This window comes from Trichomycterus rosablanca, chromosome 25 (genome assembly GCF_030014385.1).
Source record: "Trichomycterus rosablanca isolate fTriRos1 chromosome 25, fTriRos1.hap1, whole genome shotgun sequence".
NCBI lineage: Eukaryota > Metazoa > Chordata > Actinopteri > Siluriformes > Trichomycteridae > Trichomycterus > Trichomycterus rosablanca.
Window position 1 is genome coordinate 3,018,553 of NC_086012.1, and position 26,646 is coordinate 3,045,198.

At 42.2% G+C, this 26,646-nt stretch overlaps 1 protein-coding gene across 2 annotated transcripts; it reads right to left on the reverse strand.

Annotated features, from left to right (window-relative positions):
* Positions 1 to 3,929: 3,929 nt before the first annotated feature.
* Positions 3,930 to 24,955, reverse strand: atg5 (ATG5 autophagy related 5 homolog (S. cerevisiae)). 2 transcript variants are annotated; one of them, XM_062987512.1, is made up of 8 exons: positions 24,853 to 24,955; positions 22,763 to 22,915; positions 22,169 to 22,296; positions 21,490 to 21,568; positions 21,240 to 21,402; positions 20,993 to 21,087; positions 13,833 to 13,950; positions 3,930 to 4,407 (listed from the first exon to the last, which is right to left on the reverse strand). In XM_062987512.1, exons 2-8 carry the CDS (start codon positions 22,868 to 22,870, stop codon positions 4,271 to 4,273), a joined length of 828 nt encoding a protein of 275 aa, XP_062843582.1. In that variant the 5' UTR covers positions 22,871 to 22,915; positions 24,853 to 24,955; the 3' UTR covers positions 3,930 to 4,270. The 2 variants fall into 2 exon arrangements, with proteins under 2 accessions (XP_062843582.1, XP_062843581.1); XM_062987511.1 differs by lacking the exon at positions 24,853 to 24,955 and adding an exon at positions 23,981 to 24,141.
* Positions 24,956 to 26,646: the final 1,691 nt, after the last annotated feature.

A 26,646-nucleotide genomic window follows, 5' to 3' on the forward strand; every position in this document is an offset into this window, starting at 1 on the left:
GTATACAGTCACAACAGTAATCAATTATATACACCGTTTAACGATGCTCGGGTGGAGCAGAGAACCATTTTTGAATCTTAGTGGTGCGGTCAGCCTGCCAGGCATCTACACAGACATGACTGGCTACGCTGTTAAGTACTTTATGTATGTACTATGTAGTTTGGGACACAGCACATACAATTTTCCCCTTTTATTTATGAGCTGAAAGGCACAAACACAAACAACAGTGCAGATTGTGCGTGTGAACAGAAACAGTATGAAGTACAAGCGGTTTCGTCCCATAAATAAAAAAGGATAATATATCCGCAGCCCCCTTTAATATTCTTTAGTTTTAGACACACATGACCTCATGAGTAAATGTGGTGGTGTGGGAGTGCAAGAATGTAAGGTCATCTGTCCGAGAGCTACAGCAGAGGTGTAACTGGATTATGCAGGTAAGCGATGATTCAAAATTCAAACATAAAATCATGCATTTGTGGTTACACAAACACCAACCTTCAAATGAAAGAAACACAAAGACGTGTGAATAGTTAGAAAATATTGTTTTATTATATATTAAGCATTTTAAACCATTAATTGTAGCAAAAGACAGAAAAGCAAATCACAGCATGAAAAAAATGTTTATTTAATAAATGGAAAAAAATTAACTTGATCAAAACTGTTCTTGTCGTGTCTTAATTAATTAGAATCGCTGCGAGTGAGAGAGTCAGACGAGTCTGGAGGGAGGCCGCTTTTCCGAGGACTCTGAGACGGATTGCCGAGGGTCCCGGTGTGGTTCGAGAGGCGCTCTCAACATCCGTGAGAGAGAGAGAGAGAGAGAGAGAGAGAGAGAGAGAGAGAGAGAGAGAGAGAGAGAGAGAGAGAGAGAGGGAGGGAGGGAGGGAGGGAGAGAGACACAGAGAGAGAGAGAGAGAGAGAGAGAGAGAGAGAGAGAGAGAGAGAGAGAGAGAGAGAGCACTCAGCCATTCCTATAAACGAATAATCACTCTCAGCTGCTATTCGTCTGTTCCGCACTCCAGCCTCGACCCAAACGACTAAACACAAACAACCGTCAGCAGCCTAAACAGTTCCAAGCACGAGCAATCAGACGCAGAGTCAGATCCACTGTTGATGTACAGAGTTTAAACGTGGAGATTAAACTGCAAATGCTTTGTGATGGACGTGGACATCAAACCAGGGGGGAAAAACAGTAATCAAAGGGTTTAGGGAAGTCCAAAAAATATAAACAACCACCAGAATTATGATTTATGAATAATGAGTTACTTTCTTAATTAGGCCAAAAGTTTACATACACTGAAGAACTATTCGTCATGTAAGTCCAGGGTTTCTTATTCCGTCACCCACATGATCAAAGCCTGATATCACGGCAACGTTGTGGCGACGTCTCAAAAAAGCATAAACAGGCACCTACGTTGGACAAAAAAATCAACCAACTTAAATTTCAATTCATCCAGGCTGTTCAGTGTGGATGGAGGTCAAAGCTGTGTGCAGTCCACTGGAGTCCCTTCACACCAAAGTCATCAAACCACATGTTTATAGACAAACATACTGGGTCTGTCTGAAAACCTGGTGATCGCTCTACATACACTGATCAGGCATAACATTATGACCACCTTCCTAATATTGTGTTGGTCCCCCTTTTGCAGGCACCTTTCTATCAGAACCAGCATTAACTTCTTCAGCAGTTTGAGCTACAGTAGCTCGTCTGTTGGATCAGACCACACGTGCATCAATGAGCCTTGGCCGCCCATGACCCTGTCGCCGGTTTACCACTGTTCCTTCCCTGGACCACTTTTGATAGATACTGACCACAAGAGCTGCAGTTTTGGAGATGCTCTGACCCAGTCGTCTAGCCATCACAATTTGGCCCTCGTCAAACTCAAATCCTCACACTCATCCATTTTTCCTGCTTCTAACATCAACTTTGAGGATAAAATGTTCACTTGCTGCCTAATATAATAATATATCCCCCCCACTAACAGGTGCCGTGATGAGACGATCAGTGTTATTCACTTCACCTGCCAGTGGTCATAATGTTATGCCTGGTCGGTGTAGACGCATTTTACGTCATCCTACACTCCCAAGAAGAAGAAGAGGGCATGTCTAAATCCTTAGATTCCTTAAAATGCTGCCTAATGAGGTGCCTTAATTCTGAGTGATAATCTGAAGGCAATCCCAGCATTTTAAATGTAAATAAATTCGTATTGATATTTAGTTTGTATAAAGGCAGAATTATACAAGTGCCGTTTATTAGTAAGTTCAGGCTCGTCAGGGACAGTTTAACCGTTTTCGGTACACGGAGAGAGGGTTGTGCTGCCTCAGCCCTTTGGTTTGAATGGCCTGAGGCTAACTGTTAGCTTAGTAAGCGAAAATTGCAGTGATGTAACCGGGGTAATCGCTGACCAAGTAAAGTAGTGCATCTAAATAATCTGCCTTATGAGTTCGATGTCGTATTACTGTAGAATCCTCTCTACTGAGGCAGCTGCCCAGGTAGGCAGCAAGGCGTCCCGTATTATGAGAATGTTCCTTACAGGTGTATGTAAACTTTTGATCTCAGGGTTAAACACTTTATGAAGTAAATCATCTGTATGTTGAAACCCGGCCCATGACTCTCCCCGATTCCAGAAAGAGCCCACACGGTCCACTCGGGATTTGAGCGTCATCCCGCTCCCGCCACAGACCAGAAATGATTCGATTTGCACTTTTTCACGCCTCCTTCGCCTCCCTGGTTGTGCACATAAATAGTGTCTGTAATTACCCCCCTCCAGGGAGGCTTGGCACAGAGAAAAGCAGTTTAGTGGTTACCACGTAAAGGATTTCAAGTGATAATTAAGCGAGTGCGGAGAGAGGATTTAGGAGAACGTCGCATATTAGTCATGAACTAAGAAGTCGGAGAGTCTGCAATACTATAATACTGCAAATAATGCACTGAGGCAGCATGCCAGTGGGATGGCATTAAGGTGGGCGATATATCAAAACTCCATCACAATATTGATAATAATATCATGTTGACAACATTTATTACTGTATGATGATACTTTGTGCACTTGTGTAGTATGTCAGACTCGACCCCCAGTTGTGCTCCCAGCGACAATCATTCATTCACTTTACCCCGGAGGTGGCGACATGACGAGAAACGCCCGTTAGCTACGCAACCTAAGCAGAACCAGCGAAAAGAAAACGAGAAACATTTTTAGCTTCAGGGAGATCAGGATGCTTGGGAAAAACATCATTTGGTGCTTATGGCTTATGACCAAGTGTCTGAATGCAAAAAATACAGCAGAATGAGGCCAAATTCCCACAGACACACTCCAGAAATTGTGTGATAAGCCTGGGGTCAGTCAAGTGCATATTTATTTGTTTATTTTTTGCATTTTTCTCCCAATTTCCCTCCCAATCTAGTCGCATCCAATTCCCCCATTGTATTACGCTTCCTCTCTATTGATGCAGACCTCCACTCTGACTGAGGAGAGCCGTGACTAACACATGCCCCCTGCGACACGTGTGCAGTAGCCGACCACTTCTTTTCACCTGCACAATGCAGATTCATATGTGGATCAGCTCTGTGTACGGAAATAAGCCAATCGTCGTTCGTGTTGGCACCCAGCCTGCCGGTAGCAGAGCTGAGATTCGAACCGACGAGTTTCTGAAATGGGATGTCTAACAACGGTTGGGTGGCACGGTCACTGGGTTCGATTCCCAGCTGGAGCAATCTGGAGTGTCTGTGTGGGTTTCCTCCGGGAGCTCCGGTTTCCTCCCACAGTCCAAAGACAAGAAGTGAGGTGAACTGGAGAAACAAATTTGTCCATGACTGGTTACATTCATGACAGAACAGGATTCATCAGTTCAAGTTTAAATATCAAACACAAAGTGTGTAAATCATGATGTTAAATCCTAATAAATTATCGACTCATGCTCAGGTGTCCATATACTTTTGGCATACTGACTTTTTAATGTTTAAACAGAACCGTTCCCTTTAACAAACACAGGTCGGTGAATAATAGTGGTGAGACCTTTGGTGGCAGTTACGTCTGTTATATTAATGTCACTGGGGCTGATGAATGTTCAGGATACTGAAAATGCTCAGCCAGTCAGCGCTGGGTCTGTATTTACATCCTCACATCGTACTAATAACCCAACAGCATCATCCTGGAGCTGGGCGTGTCCGAGCGCTGCACCTCTCTGAAGCTGGAAAGAAAAAAAATGACGTTTTTGTAAGTTCCCTCCCGGATGAGACTCTCTGCCCGTCCAGTTCCGTCCGGTCCGCGGTTCAGTCGCTCGGCACCGGGACGACGCAGATGTGCAGGAAGTTGTCCGGATGGCTCAGGTGCTCGCTCAGCCACTGCACGGGCGTCTCCAGGAGCGGCTCGATGCCGTGGATCACCACTTGGTATTTCTTTGGCTCGTCTGATAAAAAGAGAGAGAGAGAAGCCGGGGTAAACGGATGAACTGCGACTGACTTTAACAGGCCTGTCGGTCACGCGAGCGCTCAATCGCCGACTTCTGGAGAAGTGCCTGCGAGACCTCTATCCATCATTCTGTCTAAGAGGCCAATCGGAGGGTTCAAATGGTCACAGGCGACGACTAATGAGCGGCTTCTGCTCCATTGTGGACAGCTTTGACAGAGATGCACAATTAAGGATCTTATTTCAATTAGATTATGATTTTTTTCTTTGCTTTCTTAGTAAACATTTGTTTATTTAGTATAAATAGTAGCACAGATTAACTAAACAGAAATAATAATGATCATCTCGGGCAGATGGAGCGTCTACAATGTCCAGTACAATGAATGTATTTTTCTGCATATCCCAGCTTGTTTGGAAGATGGGGTCAGAGCGCAGGGTCAGCCACTGTACGGCGCCCCTGGAGCTGAAAAGGTCGAGGGCCCAACAGTGGCGGCATGGCAGAGCCAGTATGTGATCCCACAGCCTTCCAACTGGTACACTATAGTTCTACCTACTAGGCTACAACTGTCCCATGTCAGCTTTTTAAAATAAACATTTAATTTTTATTAATTTAACACTATTTCTAATAAACAGAGAATTATTAATCCAATTATTTAAAGGAAAGCTTTTTCTTTTTTTAGAGAGGCACTACTGTGGCGCAGCAGATCTGAACCCGGGTTTGCGTAATTTATTGCAGCACCAATAATAAAAAACTCATTTATTTAATAATTTAACATTAGTCGGCTGGTCAGGCGTCTACACCTACGTAAGTGGCGATGTCTGAGCAGGGTAGGAAGGCTATGGGATGGCCGAACAGCCACTCATTGGTGGTCCCAAGTCTGGAAACTAAAGAGGGGTGCATTAGGTAGCGCATCCAGTGTAAAAACTGTGCCAAATCAGGTACGTGAACCATCTTATTATGTACGCACTGATGAGCCAAAACATCAGGACCACCCGCCTAATATGCTGTCAAAACTTGCCGGGACATGGACTCTACAAGACCTCTAAATGAGTTCTGTAGTACCTAGTACCATGATATCTGGTACCATGTATGGTCCTACAGTGCATCCTGGTGTTGGGCAGCACATTGAGCAGTACTGTCGTCTCACGGCGAGAAGGTCCTGGGTTCGATTCCAAGATGGAGCGGTTAGAGTTTGCATGTTCTCTCCCTGTTTGTGTGGGTTTCCTCCGGGAGCTCCAGTTTCCTCCCACAGTCCAAAGACATGCAAGTGAGATAAACTGGAGATACTACATTGTCTGTGACTGTGTTTGATATTAAACTTGTGAACTGAAGAATCTTGTGTAACCAGTAACGACCTATCCTGTCATGATGGTAACCAAAGTGTGTACAGTGGTTTGGGCAGTGGTTCTAATGTTTTGGCTCTCTGAACGATCACTTTCCGAATTTCTGCTTGGCTCCCATGAATTTCTTCATGAATAGCTCCAGTGTTCGTGCTGGAAAGCGCACATCAGCCACCGTCCTCCCATTATCTCTTTCCTGCTAGCGACTGGCGCTGTGCTCACACTGGAAAGTGGAGGGCAAACGCCGGAGGCGGTAACATTAGCCCGCTGACCTGAGGGACGGAGGTGAGGTTGAGTAAGAGGCTAATGCAGCAGGGGGAGACAGAAACGCCGCCTCAGCCACCGACGTGCTCGCCGTCTGACCTCCTGGTAGCGGTGAACTGAACAGTGATGCGTTACAGCTTGACGCATCTTTCGGGTGACCCTAGTATGGCAGCCGCTCTCCCGAGAGGGCTTCTAATGAGACTTTGAAGTATTTGTGTGGGAATTTGTGCCTATTTAGTCAAATATGATGTTGGAAAAAAGCTTCAATTGATGTTCCGGTTCATTCCAAAGCTGTTCAATGGGGCGGAAGTCAAAGCTTTGGGAATTTAAATGGAGATTCTTTAAATCGAGCTTTTCTTCATGTCTTTATAGAGATTGCTTGGTGCACAGGGGCACAGCTATGCTGGAACTGGAAAGGACCTTCCCTAAACTGTTGCTGTAAAGTTGGAAGCATATAATTCCCTTTATATACTCGACCTGAATAGAAACCTGAATAGAAGTGGTGTCCCAATATTTTCTTTCCATAAAGTGTCTATAAAGTGGACAGTGGTAGCCTAGTGGGTAGAGTTTGGCTATCAATTGAAAGGTTGAGAGTTTGAATCCCAGCTCTGCCATGCAGCCACTGTTGGGCCCTTGAGCCAGGCCCTGAACACTCTCCGCTCCAGAGGCGTCGTATAATGACTGACCCTGCACTCATATACTGTACACGTGTATATGTATATATGACAAATAAGGGCGTTTTATTTTATCCTGGAATTTGTAATTAGATGCTCTGTGTGTTGCTGATAGATCCAGAACTGTGACCCTGATCAGTATGCACTACTATCCTCAGAGCTGTGCAGTCGTGTAGTGTTTGCTAGCCTTAATTAACATCATGCCTGGTAAGCAGACTCTATCAATCAATCCGCGACGCCTTGTAGCTGCGGGCGGGCTTTTAGCGCACGGTTAGGGGTTAACGCCGGGGCGCGGAAAGAGCTGGCGTCACCCTTACAGAAGCCACTCCTCATCCACTCGGGGTGGAGCGCATGTGGCTCTACTGATGGAACCCTGATTCCGAGCACAAAAAAATAAAACAAATGCCCGGACACGTCATAACAGGAGAACGGTTAGCACGGCGGTTCAGCTGAAAGGCCAGCACAGGGGTTAGTGAGACTAAAGCGAAAATAAACAACAAAAAACCATCGCAAATCAAAACCAAAACGATTTCTGGACTGTCCGAGATCAACTTTACAGATACGTGACCTGAAGAGTCGTTAATGACGAGGCTAATAATCTCCAGCTTACTTTAAATATAGATTAATCAATAATCTAATCATGGTGCATATAAAGTCCTGCACTGACCAAAATACAACACGAGCACCGAGAGTAAAAGTCGAATGGGAAGGCTGAGGGCTCCTGTTCTCTAACGGAGGGTGGGTGCATCACCTCAGTCACTCTCGGTATGACACGAGGGGGAATTCACCCACAGTGCAGAAACTAAACGGTCACACAGTGGATCCAGAACTGAGCTCAGACACCCACGGGTTTGCCAAAACACCACACGGTAGCTGACTACACACACGGCTGTTCAGATCACAGGGCCGAGCCTCGGGATCATCGCTTATTCTCCCTCATGATTAGGGGCCTACTGAATTAATCCTACTAAAATTAGCATCCTGGATTGGTCTGGAGCTCTGAGCAGGCAAATGGAGATTCTTTAAATCGAGCTTTTCTTCACGTCTTAATAGAGATTGCTTGGTGCACAGGGGTGCAGTCATTCTGGAACTGGAAAGAGCCTTTCCTAAATTGTTGCTGCAAAAATGGCAGCATAATTCCCTTTATACACATATATTATTACACCTGCTAGAAAAACCTGAATAGAAGTGGTGTCCCAATATTTTTCTTCCATAAAGTGTCTATAAAGTAGACAGTGGGAGCCTAGTGGGTAGAGTTTTCCAAACTCAGTTACCGAGTCATATTTTTAGCAGCTTTACACTTCGACTTCGAATCTTGGACATTTTGACTAAGCGATTGCTAACTGAATTGCCGTAGGATTGCTAGGACACCTTATACTGCAGTTTAACCAGTAAACAGGAGGCACTTGAACGCTACACGAATTAACAACGTTAAATCGCCAAACACAAGCCTTAAAGTTTACAAGAATTTTACAGAGGCTCGTTTCACAGTCCGTTATGGTCCATTTGGCTGAAGGTGGTCCTACAAGGCTGGAGATGATCCATCGAAGCTTCTAAGCTTAGCAGTCTGGAGAAATGAACTGGGCTGGGTGGAAGTAAAGTCTCACTAAGGTGAGTTTCCTTTAGATCAGGGGTTTTTAAACGCTTTTCAAGTGACCCACGTGTCGTCCATGATTTTTACTGAAACCCAGGGAACCTGGGCAATCTGGTCCCACTGTGGTTTACAAGATGTACCGTAGAGCCTCCACATGAGGGTGGCTGATAACGTTCTGGTACAAAATACCCCTGGACTCCTTCAGATATCTTGGAGTCCATGGAGTCTCGGTGGGTCAGAGGTGAAATTATGTTCCGATGTTCAATCAAAGTCATTTTCAGTTATTACAAAACAATGATGCAACTGACTTCTGCATCACCTGCACTGGAAAATGAACAAATCATTCCATTACTATACATCTGACAGCTCTTACAACATCCTAACAGATCCATTACTCAGCGGGGAACAGAACGTTCCCGAAAGAAGACGCTAAAGTCCCGAAATTGCATACGCAATCCTTAGGCACGGTATATGTCTGTTTCTGCCACACTCACTTCTGTCCGGAATCTGTGGGCAGTGACTGTTTCAGCGCAGACCGGCAACTCGATCAGTAAGAGGCTCACGTAGCGTGCAGGACAAGCCCAAACGAAAGAAAGGAACTTGTAGGAAGGTATTTGCACTGTGTACAATGTGTAAATAAACCAAACAGAGGCTATAAATAGAAGCTAGGGTAAAAATTGGAGCAATTTGGGTATAAACAAGCAGGCCATACGGGGATACATTAGGGGGCCGCTCAGTGCATAAGCACGTCACACACGGGGTCTGTCTGAAAGCCTAGTGATCTCTAGGTTTGTCCAGTCACCTCACTTGGGACGTCTGGACTGTGGGAGGAAAACCACACAGACCCCGGGAGAACATGCTCCTGTGAGGAGACAGTGCTACCCACAACAGTCTGAAGTTGTTTTTGTGTAATAAGTCAACAACCAAACGTTCAGCGATAATCAGGTCAGCGGTTATTAAATCATCAGAGATTCGTTTCCACCCACACGTTCCATACATTTTGAAACTGGTAACATTAAAACCGATGAAAGGGTAACACTGGTAGAAGTCAGACTTGACTGGGACCACGTTTCTGCGTATTTAAAAACCCCTCGGCGCGTGGGCGGAGGAAGGTACGGTTTGATCTCCGATTGCACAACACCTGTCAATTGCCTTTTGCGCATCAGTCACTGCAAACGCTGACGGTACTCTAAACCAAAACAGGAAGCCCTGAAAACCAGATGTGAATGGAGGGGGCTGTTGTGGCACGGCTGCTTCATTTACTGTACAGACGGAGGACAGAGTCGAGGACGTGCTCGCACACGGCCGGGTTCTGCCACACATTACAACACGTAATGATGCAAGCGCTGCCTGGTGTTCCACCTGTACTAGCTGGAACATCCATCGGTTCTGCAAAAAGAGTCATGCAACTTGTTTATCGAGCGGTTGGTTCTTGCTTACATACGGAGGAGACATAACAGTACTGAAACTATAAAGTCATGGAGTACAGAGATGAGCTGCAACACAGGCCAGATAATCTGGAAGTGTTTACGTCATGGGTCCTCCTGAATCAATTTACTAAGAAAACATGGTTGTTGTGAAATAAATCATGTTTTGCTTCATCAATATGGGTGTTTATCATTACCGAGATGCACTGGGTTCATAGTTTGTTTTAGCTAAGAGTGAACTGGTTGATTAGAACAACCTGATGTGCATGAATATGAACAATATTTGTGTTAAACACTTAAGTTTTTTGTTAAAATTATTTTATCCAAAGTGACTTACAGTACTGTGACAGTATATTACCTAAGAAATTGAGGGTTAAGGGTCTTGCTCAAGGGCCCAACAGTGGCAACCTGGCAGTGATGGGGCTTGAACCTACAAAAAGTCCCAAAAAGCTTCATGTCTTTAATGTCTTGGACAATTTTATATCTCCAATTCACCTCACTTGCACATCTTTGGACTGTGTGAGGAAACCCACACAGACACTGGGAGAACATGCAAACTCCAAACAGAAAGGAGCCGGACCGCTCCACCTGGGGATCAAACCCAGGAGCTTCTTGCGACAGTGCTACCCAACGAGCCACCCTTTTATTAGGAAAAGCACAACTTTAATTAAAATTAATGTAAACGTTAAAAATAATTGTAAGTAAGGTGAATATTGTAGATGGTCACTTTCATGCTATTGATTGGCTGGACTTCATGTCTAAGATTACAAGCTGAATGAAACAGGCCTTGACTGGAACTGGATAGTAGTCGCAAGTTGGAAGCATCTGTAAAACAGAACTCAGTAATTAATAGGGGTGTCCATATCCTTTTAGACATATAGGGCCTGTCTGCCTATACCTGTGCAGCTGCCTCAGTAGAGAGGATTCTACAGTAATAAGACATCGAACTCATAAGGCAGATTATTTAGACGCTCTACTATTATTTAGACAGCAACAGTTTTCACTTGCTAAGCTAACACATGCTGAGGTGGCACAACCCACTAGTACGCCAGCTAACGTCTCCCTCCGTGTACCGAAAACGGTTAAACTGTCCCTGACAAGCACAAATTTGCAAATAAACGACACTTGTGCACCTTTATATGAATTAAAAATTTGAACTCTGTTAGTTGCTCTGCATTCGTCCAACATGTTTGTAGTTTTTTGTGAGAAAAGTTGTGTCGCACTGAATGCTGGGATTGCCTTCAGCGCTTAGGAAGCATTGGACGCTCCCTCATTATTCAGTCAGATTATTGATCAGAATTAAGGCACCCCAGTAGGAGCATTTTAAGGTATATAAGAACTTAGTCATGCCTACGTCTCAGGAGCGCACATAGGATGACATAAAATGCATCTAGGTTTTCCGACAGACCTATATTTTAGTTTCAGGAGTTTCCTTTGCAGGGAGAATACTACTGTTCCTTTACTGTACCATTTAATAAAAAAATATGTAATTACATAACTGACAATCAATGCCAGTGGATCACATACATAACCAGGGGTGAGCACATTTCAATGTGTGTGCAACCATCCGTCCAAAATTCAGGGGGAAACCCAGTCCCAATCACAGCAATAAAAAGGACATGGTAATACCTGGAACAATTGGGAATAGGATTAAGTGCTTAAATAATCATGGATATGTTTGGAAGTCTGTCAGTGGTAGGATTTAGGCATTTCTAAAGCAAGAAAAGAATCTTTAAAGCAGCATATTTATTTAACAGATAATCATTAAATCCAGATGCTAATAATAAAATCCAAGAGAAAAAGGACTACACACGGCTCCCTAACAGTCCTTTGAGGTTGCTGTTGATGCTCGCAGTGCACTGCGGTCGAGTGCTGCAGAAGCCAAAAGCCAAACATTAAAATCTTCCTGCTCAAGCATGTCCGACACTTTATTCGTTCAGACCGCACTCCTCATTTCTTCACATGTATATCATAAGGCTGAACACTGGGCCGTACGAGGCGAACACAAGCCACAAGTTTCTGAATAAACCTGACTTGTTTATTCCAGTGCTGATTTTCGGGCCGCGATTCTTTCCCGGACTGACCCTTTTCCACTGCGATGGTCTGAGGCGCTGGATGAAACATGCTGAGTTGAGGACTGGAATGTCCCGTCTCTGTTACGCATTACACACGCAGCCTGTGAGATCTGAGAAGAGCCTGGTAAGAACGAGAGCTCGGTAGCACTACAGAGTGCTGATAGGTGGGTGGGCCAGCTGTAGGTTTCCCCACTAGAAGCGTGGGCTGATGTGAAGGTTTGATAGGCGGGGGCTTTTCTGAGCAATTCATTTATTTGAAATAATACCACTGCTGCACCGTTTCTTAGATGGTGGTTTCAAATATTTTTAAAATAAAAAAAAAACTATCGAAATAAAAATCTTTCAATGTTCCAAACTGACTTTCAGAATCTAAAGCGTGGGGATTTCTCATGAGATCGCTTTTCGAAATCTCACAGGCTGAAAAGCGTAGGAGACGAGGCTCTCTGCTGCGTGTCTCGGCCTATCCACTTCAAACTACTTGGCCTCAATGAATAGAGCGCTCTTTTGTGTCTAATGCTAATTAACAGCAACTGTTGATCTTAGCATTGGTGGGCGAAAAGCATTCTTGGCCCCGTCTTGCTTTTCTTTGTGGGAATCCCCGGCTAAATTAGCCCAGCGTGTGTCATCCCTTAGGTTTAAATATATACATGTGTGTGTGTGTGTGTGTGTGTGTGGGCGTATATTATATATAAGGCCCTACTAACAGGAAAATGTGCCTAATTTCACAGACCTCGTTTTTCTTTTACAGCATTCATTAAATTACACTCATACATTTAATGATAGAATAAAAAGAAGCTACACCACACAGCACAGCTATCTTAACGGTCAAATGTAAACCTAAAACAGTCAGCTAAAACAGTCTCAAATACAGCGACCACTGCGACCACCCCCCCATATATTTATACATATATAAATATATATACACGTGTGTGTGTGTGTGTGTGTGCGGAGCTAACAATCCAACAATCCAAAACAGCTTTACATGTAGCCTAAACAGTCTGCTCTGAAGGCTGCGGGATCATGCACAGAAAGAAAGGCTGTGTTTCAATTCGGCACCTCGGGACTTGATGGGGACATATTGATAGCAGCCAAGGTTTGGCTGTAATGAGTAAGCGAGAGTGTGAAAGCAGTAAGCATGGTGTAGAAGTATAAAATGAGTATGCTAGTACTAATCTATTAGTAGTTTTATATTAAGCGTACCATAGGAATGAGTGAGACCCAGGGCACTTGGGTGGTGCAGATCTAATAACCAGCCCAACACTGTGAAAAACAAGATTCCAATCCGGTCCAGCCAGGCACTTTCGAGACAAACAACTAACCAAATCCGGATGGTGAATCACCTCAGTGTTGCTGTGACACAATCCCTACAGTCTGGTCCTAGTGTCCGTCTGAGTGACGGAGGAAAACGGGTCTTTAATGAGTGTTAGGGCTGATCGCTGCGTACATGCTGGTGGAGGAGTGTGCTAGAGTGTGTCCTGGGTGTTTCTAACCAAGGGCTTGTTCCTTCTCATCAAATCCCATCTACAGCCCTCTATCAAAGTCCTCTATCTCCAAATCAGGGAAAGGAAGAAACCCAAACAAAACGCAAAGGAACAAAGTGCCACTTTCACTTGAATGCCACCTCCAGGCCTCCTTTCATACGCAGAGGGAGCGAGTGTGTGCACGAGCGTCTGTGGTGTGGTGTGGCGCGAGTCGCCCCGGACCACCCCCACCTCACCCCACCCGAATACTTTCACGTGTGATTTCAGCACGGCGGACAATAACAGTCAGGAACACAGGACCCGCAGGTGGAAGAACCTGCATGGTGGAGCACATCAGTCTCCAAACTTCCTCTGACGAACGAGCCGCGCCGCTTCTGTTATGGCTGCGATTCTTTTTTCACTCCCTTCTGGTCTCTTTCTTCCTCCACACTATCTTGTTTTTTTTTCTCCCCACTTTCATCCCTTTTTTGTCACGCAAGTGTTTAATCTCTGAGATGGAATCTGATCGGGGTTGTTGAGTAAGAAAAAAAACGTTGACCATCAGACGCGTGTTTAAATGTGATGACCTACCGTCCAGGCTGATGGCAGCAGGGAACATCTCTTTCATCAGGTCTCCGAGAGTGAGCGTGTGGCCCTCTGGAGAAACGGGCCTGAACAGCTTCTGGATGAACGGCCTGTCGCTCAGCGTCTGAAACAGAGACGGAAACAGGAGGCTGTGAGGTGGAGCAGCGTTGTGCTGGGGGCGGCATGGTGGCTCGGTGGGTAGCCATGTCACCTCACAGCAAGAAGGTCCTGGGTGCATAACTGTGTTTGATATTAAATCCTAATAAATAAATAAATATAGCACTGGGGAATAAGACAAGACTTTCTATGAAATAATACATGGACTAATTAGTGTATCAAAAGTAGTAATACATTATTTATTACTAAGTTATAAAATGTATTAAATAAATAAGTTTTCATTGAAGGAAACCCAAAAGCATATTTATTATCTCTGCCTTTTTCTGGTGACTATGCCTTGCTCAATGCTGCTACACTTGAATAAACTAGGGTGGGTTTTATGGAGCGTCATAAAAAAGTATTTCCCCTGTCCTGTCCTGATTTTCTCCTTTTATTAGGGGTGTTGGTCATTAACCGATAAGCAGTCATCGTTTGATTAATGCTGTTGCTTAAAAGGTCATTTTAATTCATTTCCAACAGCTGATGGTTGATTGGTCGTTGAACAATCCTTATTCTTTATGGTGGGTGTGTTCTCCTCAGCTCTGCTCTAAACTCCATTTTTCAGTTATCTATTTATTCTAGGGCTGTCAAACGATTAAAATTTTTAATCGCGATTAATCTCAGAATTTCATATAGTTAATCGCGATTAATCGCATTAAAAAAAATCTGTGTAAATGTTATAGAAAACAAGGATTTTTAAGTGAAATGTTACAATTACAATGGTGAACACATTTTATGCTAAATGTACTGATGTTAAAAACTGCTGGGACAAGAGAAAACTGTAAGGGAGTTTTATTCACTCACATACTAGGCAGTAAATGTCAGATTGTAGGTTAGAATTTCTCCATCAGCAAACATTGTAGATCAGCGGTGCTTTAGGTGGGATAAGGCGTAGTTATTGTATCAGACTTGTCTGTGGTTGTATCGTGACGATGGTTTGATGGACGTTTCTACACGAAGTGAGTGTGTTTTGACCCTTTGGGGCTTCCATAGTTCATGAACTAACGTGCTCGACTCAGCTTTCCGGTATTCGGTACAGAAGAAGTTAATTAAGTGTAATAAAGTGTTCTGCTCCCGACAACTTGTAAATATAGCGTGTATTTATTTCTTTATTATGCAAGTGCATCACTACCACGATCGGTTACATTATGTTAACAAACCGCAAATGAAAAACGGTGGCAAGTCCGACATTAAAACGTTTGTTCTACCAGTCAAGTGTCAACATGAACTAGAATTTGCGTTAATGGCACTAATTTTTTTAATCGCGTTAAATTGAGAATGCGTTAATGCGTTATTATCGCGTTAACTTCGACAGCCCTAATTTATTCATTTATTTTTAAGGAAATATCCTTATTTTTAGGATTTCAACGTCATGTTTTACACTTTGGTCACATTCATAACACGAACGTTAGTTACTGCTTACACAAGATTCATCATGTCACAAGTTTTTAATGTCAAACACAGTCATGGATGATTTGGTATCTCCAGTTCACCTCACTTGTACGTCTTTGTACTATGGGAGGAAACCGGAGCTCCCGGAGGAAACCCACACAGACACGGGGAGAACATGCACACAGAAGGGACCCAGATCGCTCCACCTGGGAATCGAACCCAGGACCTTCTTGCTGTGAGGCGACACTATAGAAAAATTCTCATGTTCATTTCATTTCGTTTTAGAACCAGCTTTCCCGGTCAGGATTGCGGTGGGTTCAGTTCCCCCCAGAATTACTGGGCACAATGCAGTAACACACCCTGGACAGGATGCATATAGCCAACTAGTTGCTAAATAACCGTACTGGTTTGGAGTTCAGTAAAGATGCAACATGAAGCTCTAAGTTCTCTGGAAAGTCTTGGGCGAACGATGATTGACTACTTGTGGATTTCTAACCGCTCAGCGGTGCCAAATCTGCCTCTGGCCGCTTGCTGAGCGAGAAGCCGGGGATCCCCGCATCATCATGACCGGGCGTGTGCTCTATAATGTTGTGCTAGCACTCTGTAATGACTAAACACTCATGACTAACATGAAGGAAACATTGTTTTGAGTCCAGTTCTGGTGTACCACTGCTGCTGGGATGCTGGGAGGATCTTCCTTGGAAAAGCAAAAACATTTTTGCACAACTGGAGGAATGGTTTCATCGTTGATGTTGAAAATGCGACCTCTGCTGGCTGGTCACTGATTTTCAGACGGCAGTGCGGGACTCTGTACGTGATCCGGCTCTCTAAGAGACTGCAGGAGACTGCAGAGGTGAAGGGCACAATTTGGGGAACTTGGCATAAATAAATAAAAACTTATGTGATTTGGCCCCCAGTCAAGGGTGTTTCCTACTAGTTTAGGGAAGGAAATTTTCTGTTCCAGCATGACTGTGTCCCTGTGCACAAAGCAAGTTCTTTAAAGACATGAATAGAAGCTCCAGTGACCTGCACAGAGCCCTGACCTCTTGCCCAGATATAGAAATGCTCTGTCAGGGCACTGAACGAGCACAAATCCCCACAGACATACTTCTAAATCTTGTGAGAAGCCTTCTCAGAAGACTGCCTGTTCTCAAAGCTGCACAGATCACACAAAGGTCACTATTTTAATACCATTTGTTTTGAAATGGGGCATCCAACAAGCTCATGGTAGGGTGTCCAAATACTTTTGGCTATAACAAGTCCTCAGTGAGTGTACAAGTACATGTAAACTTCTAAGATCTACTGTAAGTAAAACAGCATTAATAACCAGCAAACTAAACCTTAAAAACAAAGATCTTAAGACTTGATAACTTGGTGTTGAAAGATTTGCATAAAACTGTCGACTGTCGGGGAGCGGAAACATTTTTATGTCGACTTGTTTCGGTTACAGAAAATTAATTAATAAGGTAAATAGTTTGTCAGGTGATGAGCGGTCTGCAGATTTGCATTAAAACCATCACATTTTATTAAACAGAAAAGCCAACCGGATATAAACAGTTTTGCTCTTTTATTGCCAAGGTGTCGAGTGCTGGACGAGCTCCAGCGTTTAGCACGGTCTCACACCGCGTCAGCGGGCGCCGATATCAAACAGAAGTCTGGCTGAAAATCAACGCCAACATCGTGAAACGGTGTAAAAAGGAAACCGGTGACATGCTCGGCTCATGTGCTGCGGCTGTAACATAAACCTCGGCGCTCCAGGAAGGGAAGGTGGCTCAGGATGCGTCGCTGCCCGATCGCCTTACCAGAAAAGCTGACTCACGGCGCAGCTGAGCGGCAACTTGCGTGTGATTAGCTCCGGGCTCTGAGCGGAGAGAGTGCGAGAAGCGACAGCTACTTCGATGCATTTTTAAACTCCTGCATTAATTATTGAGGTCGAGGCCGGTGTGGAGGGTCATTAATACTTATGAGAAGCGCGAGACACCGTGGCTGCTGACACTTTCTTTTCATTTCGGGTGACACTCAAGCTGCCGGCAGGTGACGCGGCCAAGCAAGCATCGTTAGCCTTACTCAAATATTAAAAATATCTACGTTCACTGGTTGTTTTATTAGAATCGCCATACTGATACCGGGCGGGTCCTCCTTTTGCTCTTAGAATGACGTTCCTTTGTGATTTTGATCAATGTTGAAGACTGCAGATTCGTCAGTTGAACATTCATTCATTCATTCATTTTCTTAACTGCTTTATCCAATCAGGGTCACGGGGGGTGCTGGAGCCTAGGGCTGGGCGATATGGATCAAAAATAATATCTCGATATATTTTAGCTGAATGGCGATAAACAATATATATCTCGATATTTTTTCATCCCATAAGGTAATAACAAAAAGACACTTCGGCGACGAAGCTACATGTTCCAAATTTTTTACAGGCACTTTTATTAATATTCATGCTGGGAAAGCTTCTCACAAGAACTATTTTTCCTTAAGAAAAAAAATAACTATTGTAAGAAAAAGTTTGTAGTTTTCTAACGTCTCACCTGTCGTGTAATGTGAATTACAAATATATTGTCTGGCCCTTTAAGAATGTTAAGTGTACTATAGGGCGCAGGGAGCGAGTGTGTAGGGAAGATAACAGAAATGGACCGTTTCCGGCTGCGCTTGTGTGTGCTTGTGTGAGCTTGCGTGTTTTGCACTGAGCTTGTGTGACATTAAAAGTAGCGTTCTCGTTAAACCCCCCTCACGTTTGGACTTTATACATTATTTTACATCAGTCGCCACAACATTAACATTTACATTAATATTTTCTTTTACTGTATAGAACTCAGTTCTGTAATTCAGGCAGAACTAATCGTTCATGTTAGTGTAAATATTACAAAATATAATGCATTTTAATCAGCGTTCTGCTTCATGCACTTTATCGTTATTTAACAGCTTTATTTGTTGTTTAATTGCTGTTTGCTCCTTGTTTACTGCAGAGTTAGTTCATGCAATTTTATAAATTTTTGGATGTTTATTGGCCGAGAACAAGAAATACTATAATAGAAGATAAATAAATAAATGAGTCTCGGACGTCGGGATATCCTCCAGTATAAACTAACGTGCAGGTCAGCCCGTGCATGCGCTTGTATGTTTATATTGGTTTTTGAAACGAATAACGACTCGTTTTCTTGTTTTTCAACTTTGGGATTCGAAGTGAAAAACGAAAGGTACACGGAGCTCGAAGATTTTGTCTGGACTTGTTTTCGGCATTCTCTACAGAATACATTATTCGGCTGCTCATCTGACACTGAATCCGAACCATCTCCAAATAACAGCCATTATTTTTCTTTTTACTAAGCAGCTCCTCTTCGATAGCTGCCGTCACGTCTTTATCCGTCTCCATGCTATCGCTGCTTGCAGGACTTACTGGTGAAGCGGTGGGGAGGGGCGAGTTGTGTTCAGTGAGGGAGAGGGGCGGGGCAGGTGAACATGTGCAGAGACAAACTGGGAGAAGAGAAAGTCGAACTGTCAGATCTAATTGGAACGCAATATCTATATCGATATATGCGATATTGTCTTATATCGCGTATGAAAATATATCGATATATTATAAAATCTCGATATATCGCCCAGCCCTACTGGAGCCTATCCCAGCTTTTCAAGGGCGCAAGGCACACAGTAACACCCTGGACGGGATGCCAGTCTATCACAGGACAGACACACATACACACACACATTCACCTATAGGGCAATTCAGTGTCTCCAATTAACCTGACTGCATGTTTTTGGACTGTGGGAGGAAACCAGAGCTCCCGGAGGAAACCCACGCAGACACGGGGAGAACATGCAAACTCCACACAGAAAGGACCCGGACCGCCCCGCCTGATTCACGTGATTTTCAGAGCTGTGAATTAGGTTGGGCCTTAGTAATAAGCTGGTAAATGGTAGCCATTAGGCACATGATCATCAAAAATTGGTATTTAGGGGCACAATGTGTGCCAAGAAAACATTTACCATTACACCACAACCAGCAGCCTGAACTGTTTGCAAATCAAACCAAAGCAACATCTTCTAATCGTCGATTGTTTAGCTTTGGTTGTTTAGTTGTAGCCTCAGATTCCTGTTCTTGGGGTTTGGGGGGGGGGATTATTTAGGTTAATCACACTAGTCCTGGTAAGACAAGTCAACTTTTTAGACTGTGCACCTCCCATCCTTAATACACCATGCCCTGAATCGACTCCGTCCAGCTTACATAACATAACTAATGGCTTGATTAGTCACGTTCTCATAAAGCATGTATATAAACCTTAATGAGCCCAAACGCATTAGTCAAGGTGAACTACGCGTGACTCATGGCTAATTAACACCGAGTTAAACTCTGCCGTTCATGAGTGATGGACTTTTAATTCCAGAAGTTAGATCCTACAGCTTAGAGCCAACTCCCAACAATACAATCTTGTCTCTCCGTCCCTGCACCTCCAGTTATTCCTGATAGCGTAAGTGCTGTCATTCTCAGTCTGCTAAATACAGTTGAGCAAGAGTCTAAAAGCACACAGGCTGTACAAAGCCTTCTTGTATGGGTTCCATCGGTCGTAAATTACTGGATTTAGGAGAGGTACAGCAAATGTTCTCGACCGTTTTGATCATGGGCCTCACCTACGCGTTCAGGCTCGAATCCAAAATATTGTTTATGTAATTTTTCTAATGCTGAGGCGACACCTAAGATACACTACATTTACTTTACATTTACAGCATTTAGCAGCCACTTTTATCCAAAGAGATTTATAATAATCCAATATATAATACATGCATTAATTCATTCACTTTCTTATCCACTTATCCAGTTAGGAGTCATGGGGGGGGGCAGCTTTTCAATGGGCGCAGACAGGGCAGACACACACACACACACCTATAAGGCAATTCAGTGTCTCCAATTAACCTGTCTGCATGTTTTTGGACTGTGGGAGGAAACCGGAGCACCCGGAGTAAACCCACGCAGACACGGGGAGAACATGCAAACCACACAGAAAGAACCCGGACCGCCACGCTTGGGCATCGAACCCAGGACCTTTTTGCTGTGAGGCGACAGTGCTACCCACTAAGCCACCGTGCCACCCTAAACATCTTTGCAAACTAAGTATATGCAAAATTATTTATTTTAATAATTTCATTTTCATATATTGAGACTTTTGAAACAAATAAAAGTCTGAATGCTGCTACTACTACTGCTGCATTACTGTAAAACAGTCTAGTCTTCAGTAAGTGCCTGAATAAAGTCCTGTATTTTTTCTACAGTGACTCAAGCGGAGTTAAACCTGAACCAGATGTTCGAAGACAACCAGCTTCCCAGATAGATCAGTGTATTCCCGCACTATCAATAAATTCTTTTATTGATGGATTATTAAACACAGATTCAGCCAAGAGCGTTCAAACACTCCACAACACTGACAACCACCCCATCTACTGCTCAAACCTATACTGCAGCAGCTAGGTTCTGCAGGTCAGAAGTTTTTATTTGTGGTTAACCCTTTAATTGGTTGTTGTTGGTATCGTCCCAAGAAACTAAGAAATGCAAAGAAATAATTTTTTAAACATTATTTTCTTGGTTAGACCATTAAAGGGTTCCTGAAATTGTCCAGTACCTGGTATATTCTGAAGGGAACGTAGCGAAAGCCGCCCTCGTCGGTTGGATATTCCATCAGCTTGCGGTTCATGGCCCAGAATTGGTCGAATTTATCTATAAAATAATTAGATGTAGTTATTAATATCCACAATGGCACTGACACAAAGCTTAACACAAGTCATATGCGCTTGTCAAGCACCGAGTTTTTATTGTAGATCTAATGTGTGATGTCCAAAGTGTTGCTTATTCCGGTTTAGGCTATTTACCGTTCTGCAGACCCATCCACAGCTGCTTGTGATCTTTTTTCTGCATGTCATTAATGACCTGGCTCTTGTGCTTGAGTGCATCTGCTTCCTTAATGCTGGACATAAAATGAGCCTCAATTACAGTGCTGGAGGAGCAGTGGAGCAAGTCACGGTCAGGAAAAGTCTGGAAAATAAATAGATCCATGTTCGACCGTGTTAGCATGTTTTATAACTAATAAGAATAGCAAATAATACCCTGGTGAACTGTTACCTTAAAGTGCACAGTGATGCTCCAGGGGAGAGCAGTATTTGAGGCATGTAGATCAAACAACACACCGATTGGATAGTGCCTGCAAAACAGAACACAATGATGCTCCAGCAGTACTTTCTGGTGCGTCATTACCGGCCTGTACTGCCACCTTGTGGTACATTAGTGAAAGTGTTCATGTAATAGGTAAGAACCTACACTAAAAAGCAAGCTTGTTGGACATTTTTAAAATTGATTTTTATCAACAATTTTATCCTGGTCAGGGTCGCGGCAGGCCCGGTTACAAAGATAAATAAATGTTAAATAAATAATATCTAGCTAGTTAGTGTAAACATTTATAATTTTTGGCATTTAGCAGACACGTTATCCAAGCGACTTACAGTAGTGACAGTATACAGTCTAAGTAATTGAGGGTTAAGGGCCTTGATCAAGGGCCCAACAGTGGCAGTGGTGGGGCTTAAACTAGTGACCTTTTGATTACTAGTCCTGTACCTTAACTGCTAGTCTACAACTGCCCTGATATTTATATATATATATAAATAAGAGAGAGAGAGAGAGAGAGAGAGAGAATGAGAGAATGAGAAAGAGAGAGAGAGAGAGAGAGAGAGAGAGAGAGAGAGAGAGAGAGAGAGAGAGAGAGAGAGAGAGAGAGAGAGAGAGAGAGAGAGAGGTAATTATCTACCATTTAAGAGGCGTCCCTTCATACTCAAACCATATCTCTTCTACATCCTCTTGCTTCACGACTTTCAGAAAGTGCTTCTTAACCTTGTCGGTCACTAGTGTCAGATAACTGACCCTCGGAAGGAGCAACTACAGAAATAGAAACAGGAAATGATCAAATTTTAAAATCATATCAGCTAAAAGAAAAGTGTTTGCTCATTCCTGCTTTCTTTGTACATCTATCAGACATCACGGATTCACTTCTTTAAACTACACATAAAGATAATTAAAGTAAAAATACAGTTTTAAATGCCCTATTAGTTACCTAAACAAATTAACAGTAAATATAGCAAATTACAACAAATTTCACTAGACATCCTCATTCCTTTTGTTTATTTATTTTTTATAATGCCATGTTTGCACAGAGGCAGTTTGTCACAGCATTGTAAACTTGATTTAGAGTTTGATTTATCAAATGGCAATATGTTCTCCACAATATACCAGTCAATTAACAAAATACATTGAATAAAAACTAGCAACTAAATTTATTTTATGTGTTTATAAACATAACTTACAGCATTTAACTTAAAGCATATTATAAATATAATGTTCATACATAAAACGGTTCTGCCTCTCTTTCCGTGAGCTCGTCTGGATGAAGCGTGAAGGACGCCGGTATCCGGCCGAACCACACGTCCCGGAGTATGTCCTTGTCATCTGCCATTGTCACGGCTCTCCAGATGACACATATGACACTTTCAGGTTTAACCTGTTTAAAAAATATAAGTGGTGGTGACTTGAGGAAATGAAGGAAGATAAAACACTTTTATTATGTGATCTCATGGTCATCATACAAGAGTGCCTGTGGAAATGTGTCCAGTCAAAAAAGTATTTGTATGGTCAAGTACTGATGTTGGATGAAAAGGCCTGGCCTGCAACTGATGTTTAATGGGTTTAGGGCTTTACGTATCTTGTCCAATTAGCCTGTGGTTATGTATCCAGATACTTTTAGGATAGAATGCTTTTCTGACCCAGAAAAAAAATTATTTTATGACTACTAAGAAGAGCCGAAAAAAATGGAGACGACTACTGAAAATTCTTTTTTTGTATTCTAAAATGGTATAAAATCAGTTTATTTATTTATTAGGATTTTAACATCATGTTTTACACACTTTGGTTACATTCATGACAGGACAGGTAGTTAGTTGCTACACAAAATTCATCAGGTCAAGTTTTTATTGTCAAAAACAGTCATGGACAATTTTTGTGTCTTGTCATTGGACTGTGGGAGGAAACCGGAGCTCCCGGAAGAAACCCACGCAGACACAGGGAGAACATGCAAACTCCACACAGAAAGGGGATTGCATAGCATAAACTCCACACATTTGTACAAAATGTGGATGATCCATGCTCTCCCAGCATGATTTTACAACATACCAAAGAACATTGTGATGTTACTGAATACTTTGCTTTCTCTATCTTCAAGTGTCCTGATAAATGTTGGGTTTAGGAGAATGACTGGAGGAAGGACCATGACCTCGAACACTTCGTGATCTTATTTGGTCTTTAAGTAGCTGTTGCAAAGCTTTTAGATGTGTTAAATTGTATATAAGGCTCATACACAAGTTTATAATACTTCTACTAGTATTGCTAACGACTAACACAATATTAGACTCGTGACACTCATTAACTTCTGTTAGAAAAAAATAATAACAATAATAATACTCGAGTGTAAAACGTACTAAACTATAGTTACTAACATTAGCTAGCAACCAAACTGTACACAGGTGTCTAAGCTAAAAACTAAGCTAACATATTAGCATTGTGCTCTTACCTCACTCGGTATTCGCTGATGTAACTTCTCAAGCAACTCAAGAAAACAAGCGAAATGTATTTATTTACTCGATAAAAACCATTAAAATATATCAAAAAGAGCTCATAGTTTTAATTCTGCGATTTAACCAAGCCGAGGAAAAACAACGTTAGCTAGCTGTCGGACATGATCAGCGAAATAACAGTTGCGCTGTATCCTGAATCAGTAAACATTTACTACCTAGACACCCTACCTAGTGGACTACACACTGGAACTTTCGCTTAATGTAGTGCACTATAAACCTCTGAGGAGCTATTCTGGACTAAACCTGGGTTTTACTTTGTTCTTCGTTACTACAGTTTCAGTAGAGCATGTATAAACACCGCCACCCAGAAAAGCTGCACAGAGTAAACAAGTACATGTATTTAAACACTTATTTATGCAACTCCAGCCCAGGTAGTCACTTTCGAGATGTATATTCTAAGCATAATACATATAATAAATAAATAACGAGTTATGATAGGAATTTAAACATGTTCTCTGTACAAACTGTACAAACAAAAATCAAGTAAACAAACAATGATAGAAAACTCTTGAATAGAAAAACCTACAAAATCCACAGCAAACACCTTATCCATCCCTGGTAGAATTGATTTAATAATTCACAAGTAAAAGTTCAGGTAACAACAAATTGTCCCTGAAGAGGTGCACCATACTATAAGGGGTGTTGGTGATAATGCAAAACTGGAATCTGCTTAAAAAGATCAGTCAAGTGAAAATCAACCACTATTTATGTGTGTGTGATTAATATACTATACTCATACACATGCGTATGCATGTTGATGTATTTATAGATATGACTATACTGGCCCAATTTATGATGCAATACTCACCACTCCATCACTTTACTATTTGTACCATACACTGTATACCTCTTTTTTTTATCTCTTTTTATGTGTTTCCTTTCTGTTTTGTTGCTTTTCGGATAAGCCACCATTACCATTTACCTTACCGGCTCAGTCAATGCAGAGCAAAGACTCAGCACTGCGTTGCTGTACACACACACTAATAAAGAGTTGAGTTCGGGTGATGTAAATGCACGGTAATGAGCGCAGTGATCCATGGGAAATGTAGTTCATTTAGAACTACAGCGCATCGCTTTGAGCTTCCAGCAGTCACCTAAGATGAGATTCAGAATGACCTGAAAGCAGCAGGAACAACAATAACACAGAGCACAATAAATAGACAATCTCTGTTTAAAGACTGTTGCTGTTCCAAACAGTTCATGTTATATTATTGCAGTAATAGTTCTCACATTTAAAATTTTTGGTTTACATAATTTATTTATTTTTATTTATTTATTCGACCCTGATCAATAAATTTTTTTATACTGGATCAATAATAAAAAATAGATAAATGAATAAACTTTTTTCGTTACGTAAAATCCACTAGATGTCTCTGTAGGCTTATAATAAAAGTCAACTGTATCCATGTAGAAGTTTCTTCTCTTGAGAACTTAACCATCAAACCCACTAAGCACAAACACATGTGAACATTTGTACAGGCAGTTCCAAAATTACTGGTACCCATAGTAAGGAAAAAAGGTAATAAAGAGTGTCTTTGTGTTTAATTTGTGCACTCTCACACTAAACAAATGATTAAAATGTAACCATTCATTTAAGTCTATTTATTTAAAGAAAATATTTGCCAGTGTTTCCCAGTGTGAAAGAAAAAGGAATACTGGTAAGAACCATGGAACAGAGATTAGATTTACCAACTAAGATTGGGGCAAATGTTCACCTTTCACCGAAGGCCAGACTTAAACCCCATCAAACATCTGCATAGAGACCTAAAGGTGGCAGTTCACAGACAGTCACCATCCAATCTGATGAGCTTGAAAGAATCTGGCATGGTAAAGGGAAAAACTGCCCAATTCCAAGTGTGCAAAGTTTGTAGAGACGTATCCAAAAAGCCATGCAGCTGAAATGAGCAAATTAGTGCTTTTTATTTAATTCTCTGATCATTTATTTCAAGTAACTAGGGGTTAAGGTTCTTACTCAAAGGTCTAACAGTAGCAATCTGACAGGGGTGTGGCTGAAACCAGTGACCTTCTGATTGCTGGTCCAGTATCTCAAATGCTGAACTACCACTGCAAAGACAAGACTTCAGAGTTTGAAGTGAAGCCATCAAACCCAATGAGCACTTTTGGGATGAACTGGAACCTGGGTATGTGTACAAAATTCTGGTAGTTTTATTATTAGTGCATTTCCACTCATCACCCATAGATGTCTCCTCAGACTTGTAATAAAACCAACTCAGCGTTGAGCATTAAGCTTAGCTCTGTGTGTGTGGAGCATCATACATTTAATTGATTTTTTAAATAATAAAAAGGACACGTATACGACGACAGTTTTGTGATTTGAATTGTTTTCTCTCTTTTTTTTTGAAAAACAAAAGTTTTGGTCTTAAATAAATCGAGTTCTTCATTGTATTTTGAAATTGTTTTGTTGTAATCCAATGTAATCCAATAACCACCACAACAAACAGGGTTTTTCACAAATTTAAAGCTGCTGGAACATGACTGACCAAAGTCAGTCATTAAAAAAGAAGCTGCTGCTTCGGCATTTGTTATTTATTTACTTATTGTTAATATGATCAGCCAAAAATAAATAAATCAAGCCTTAAGG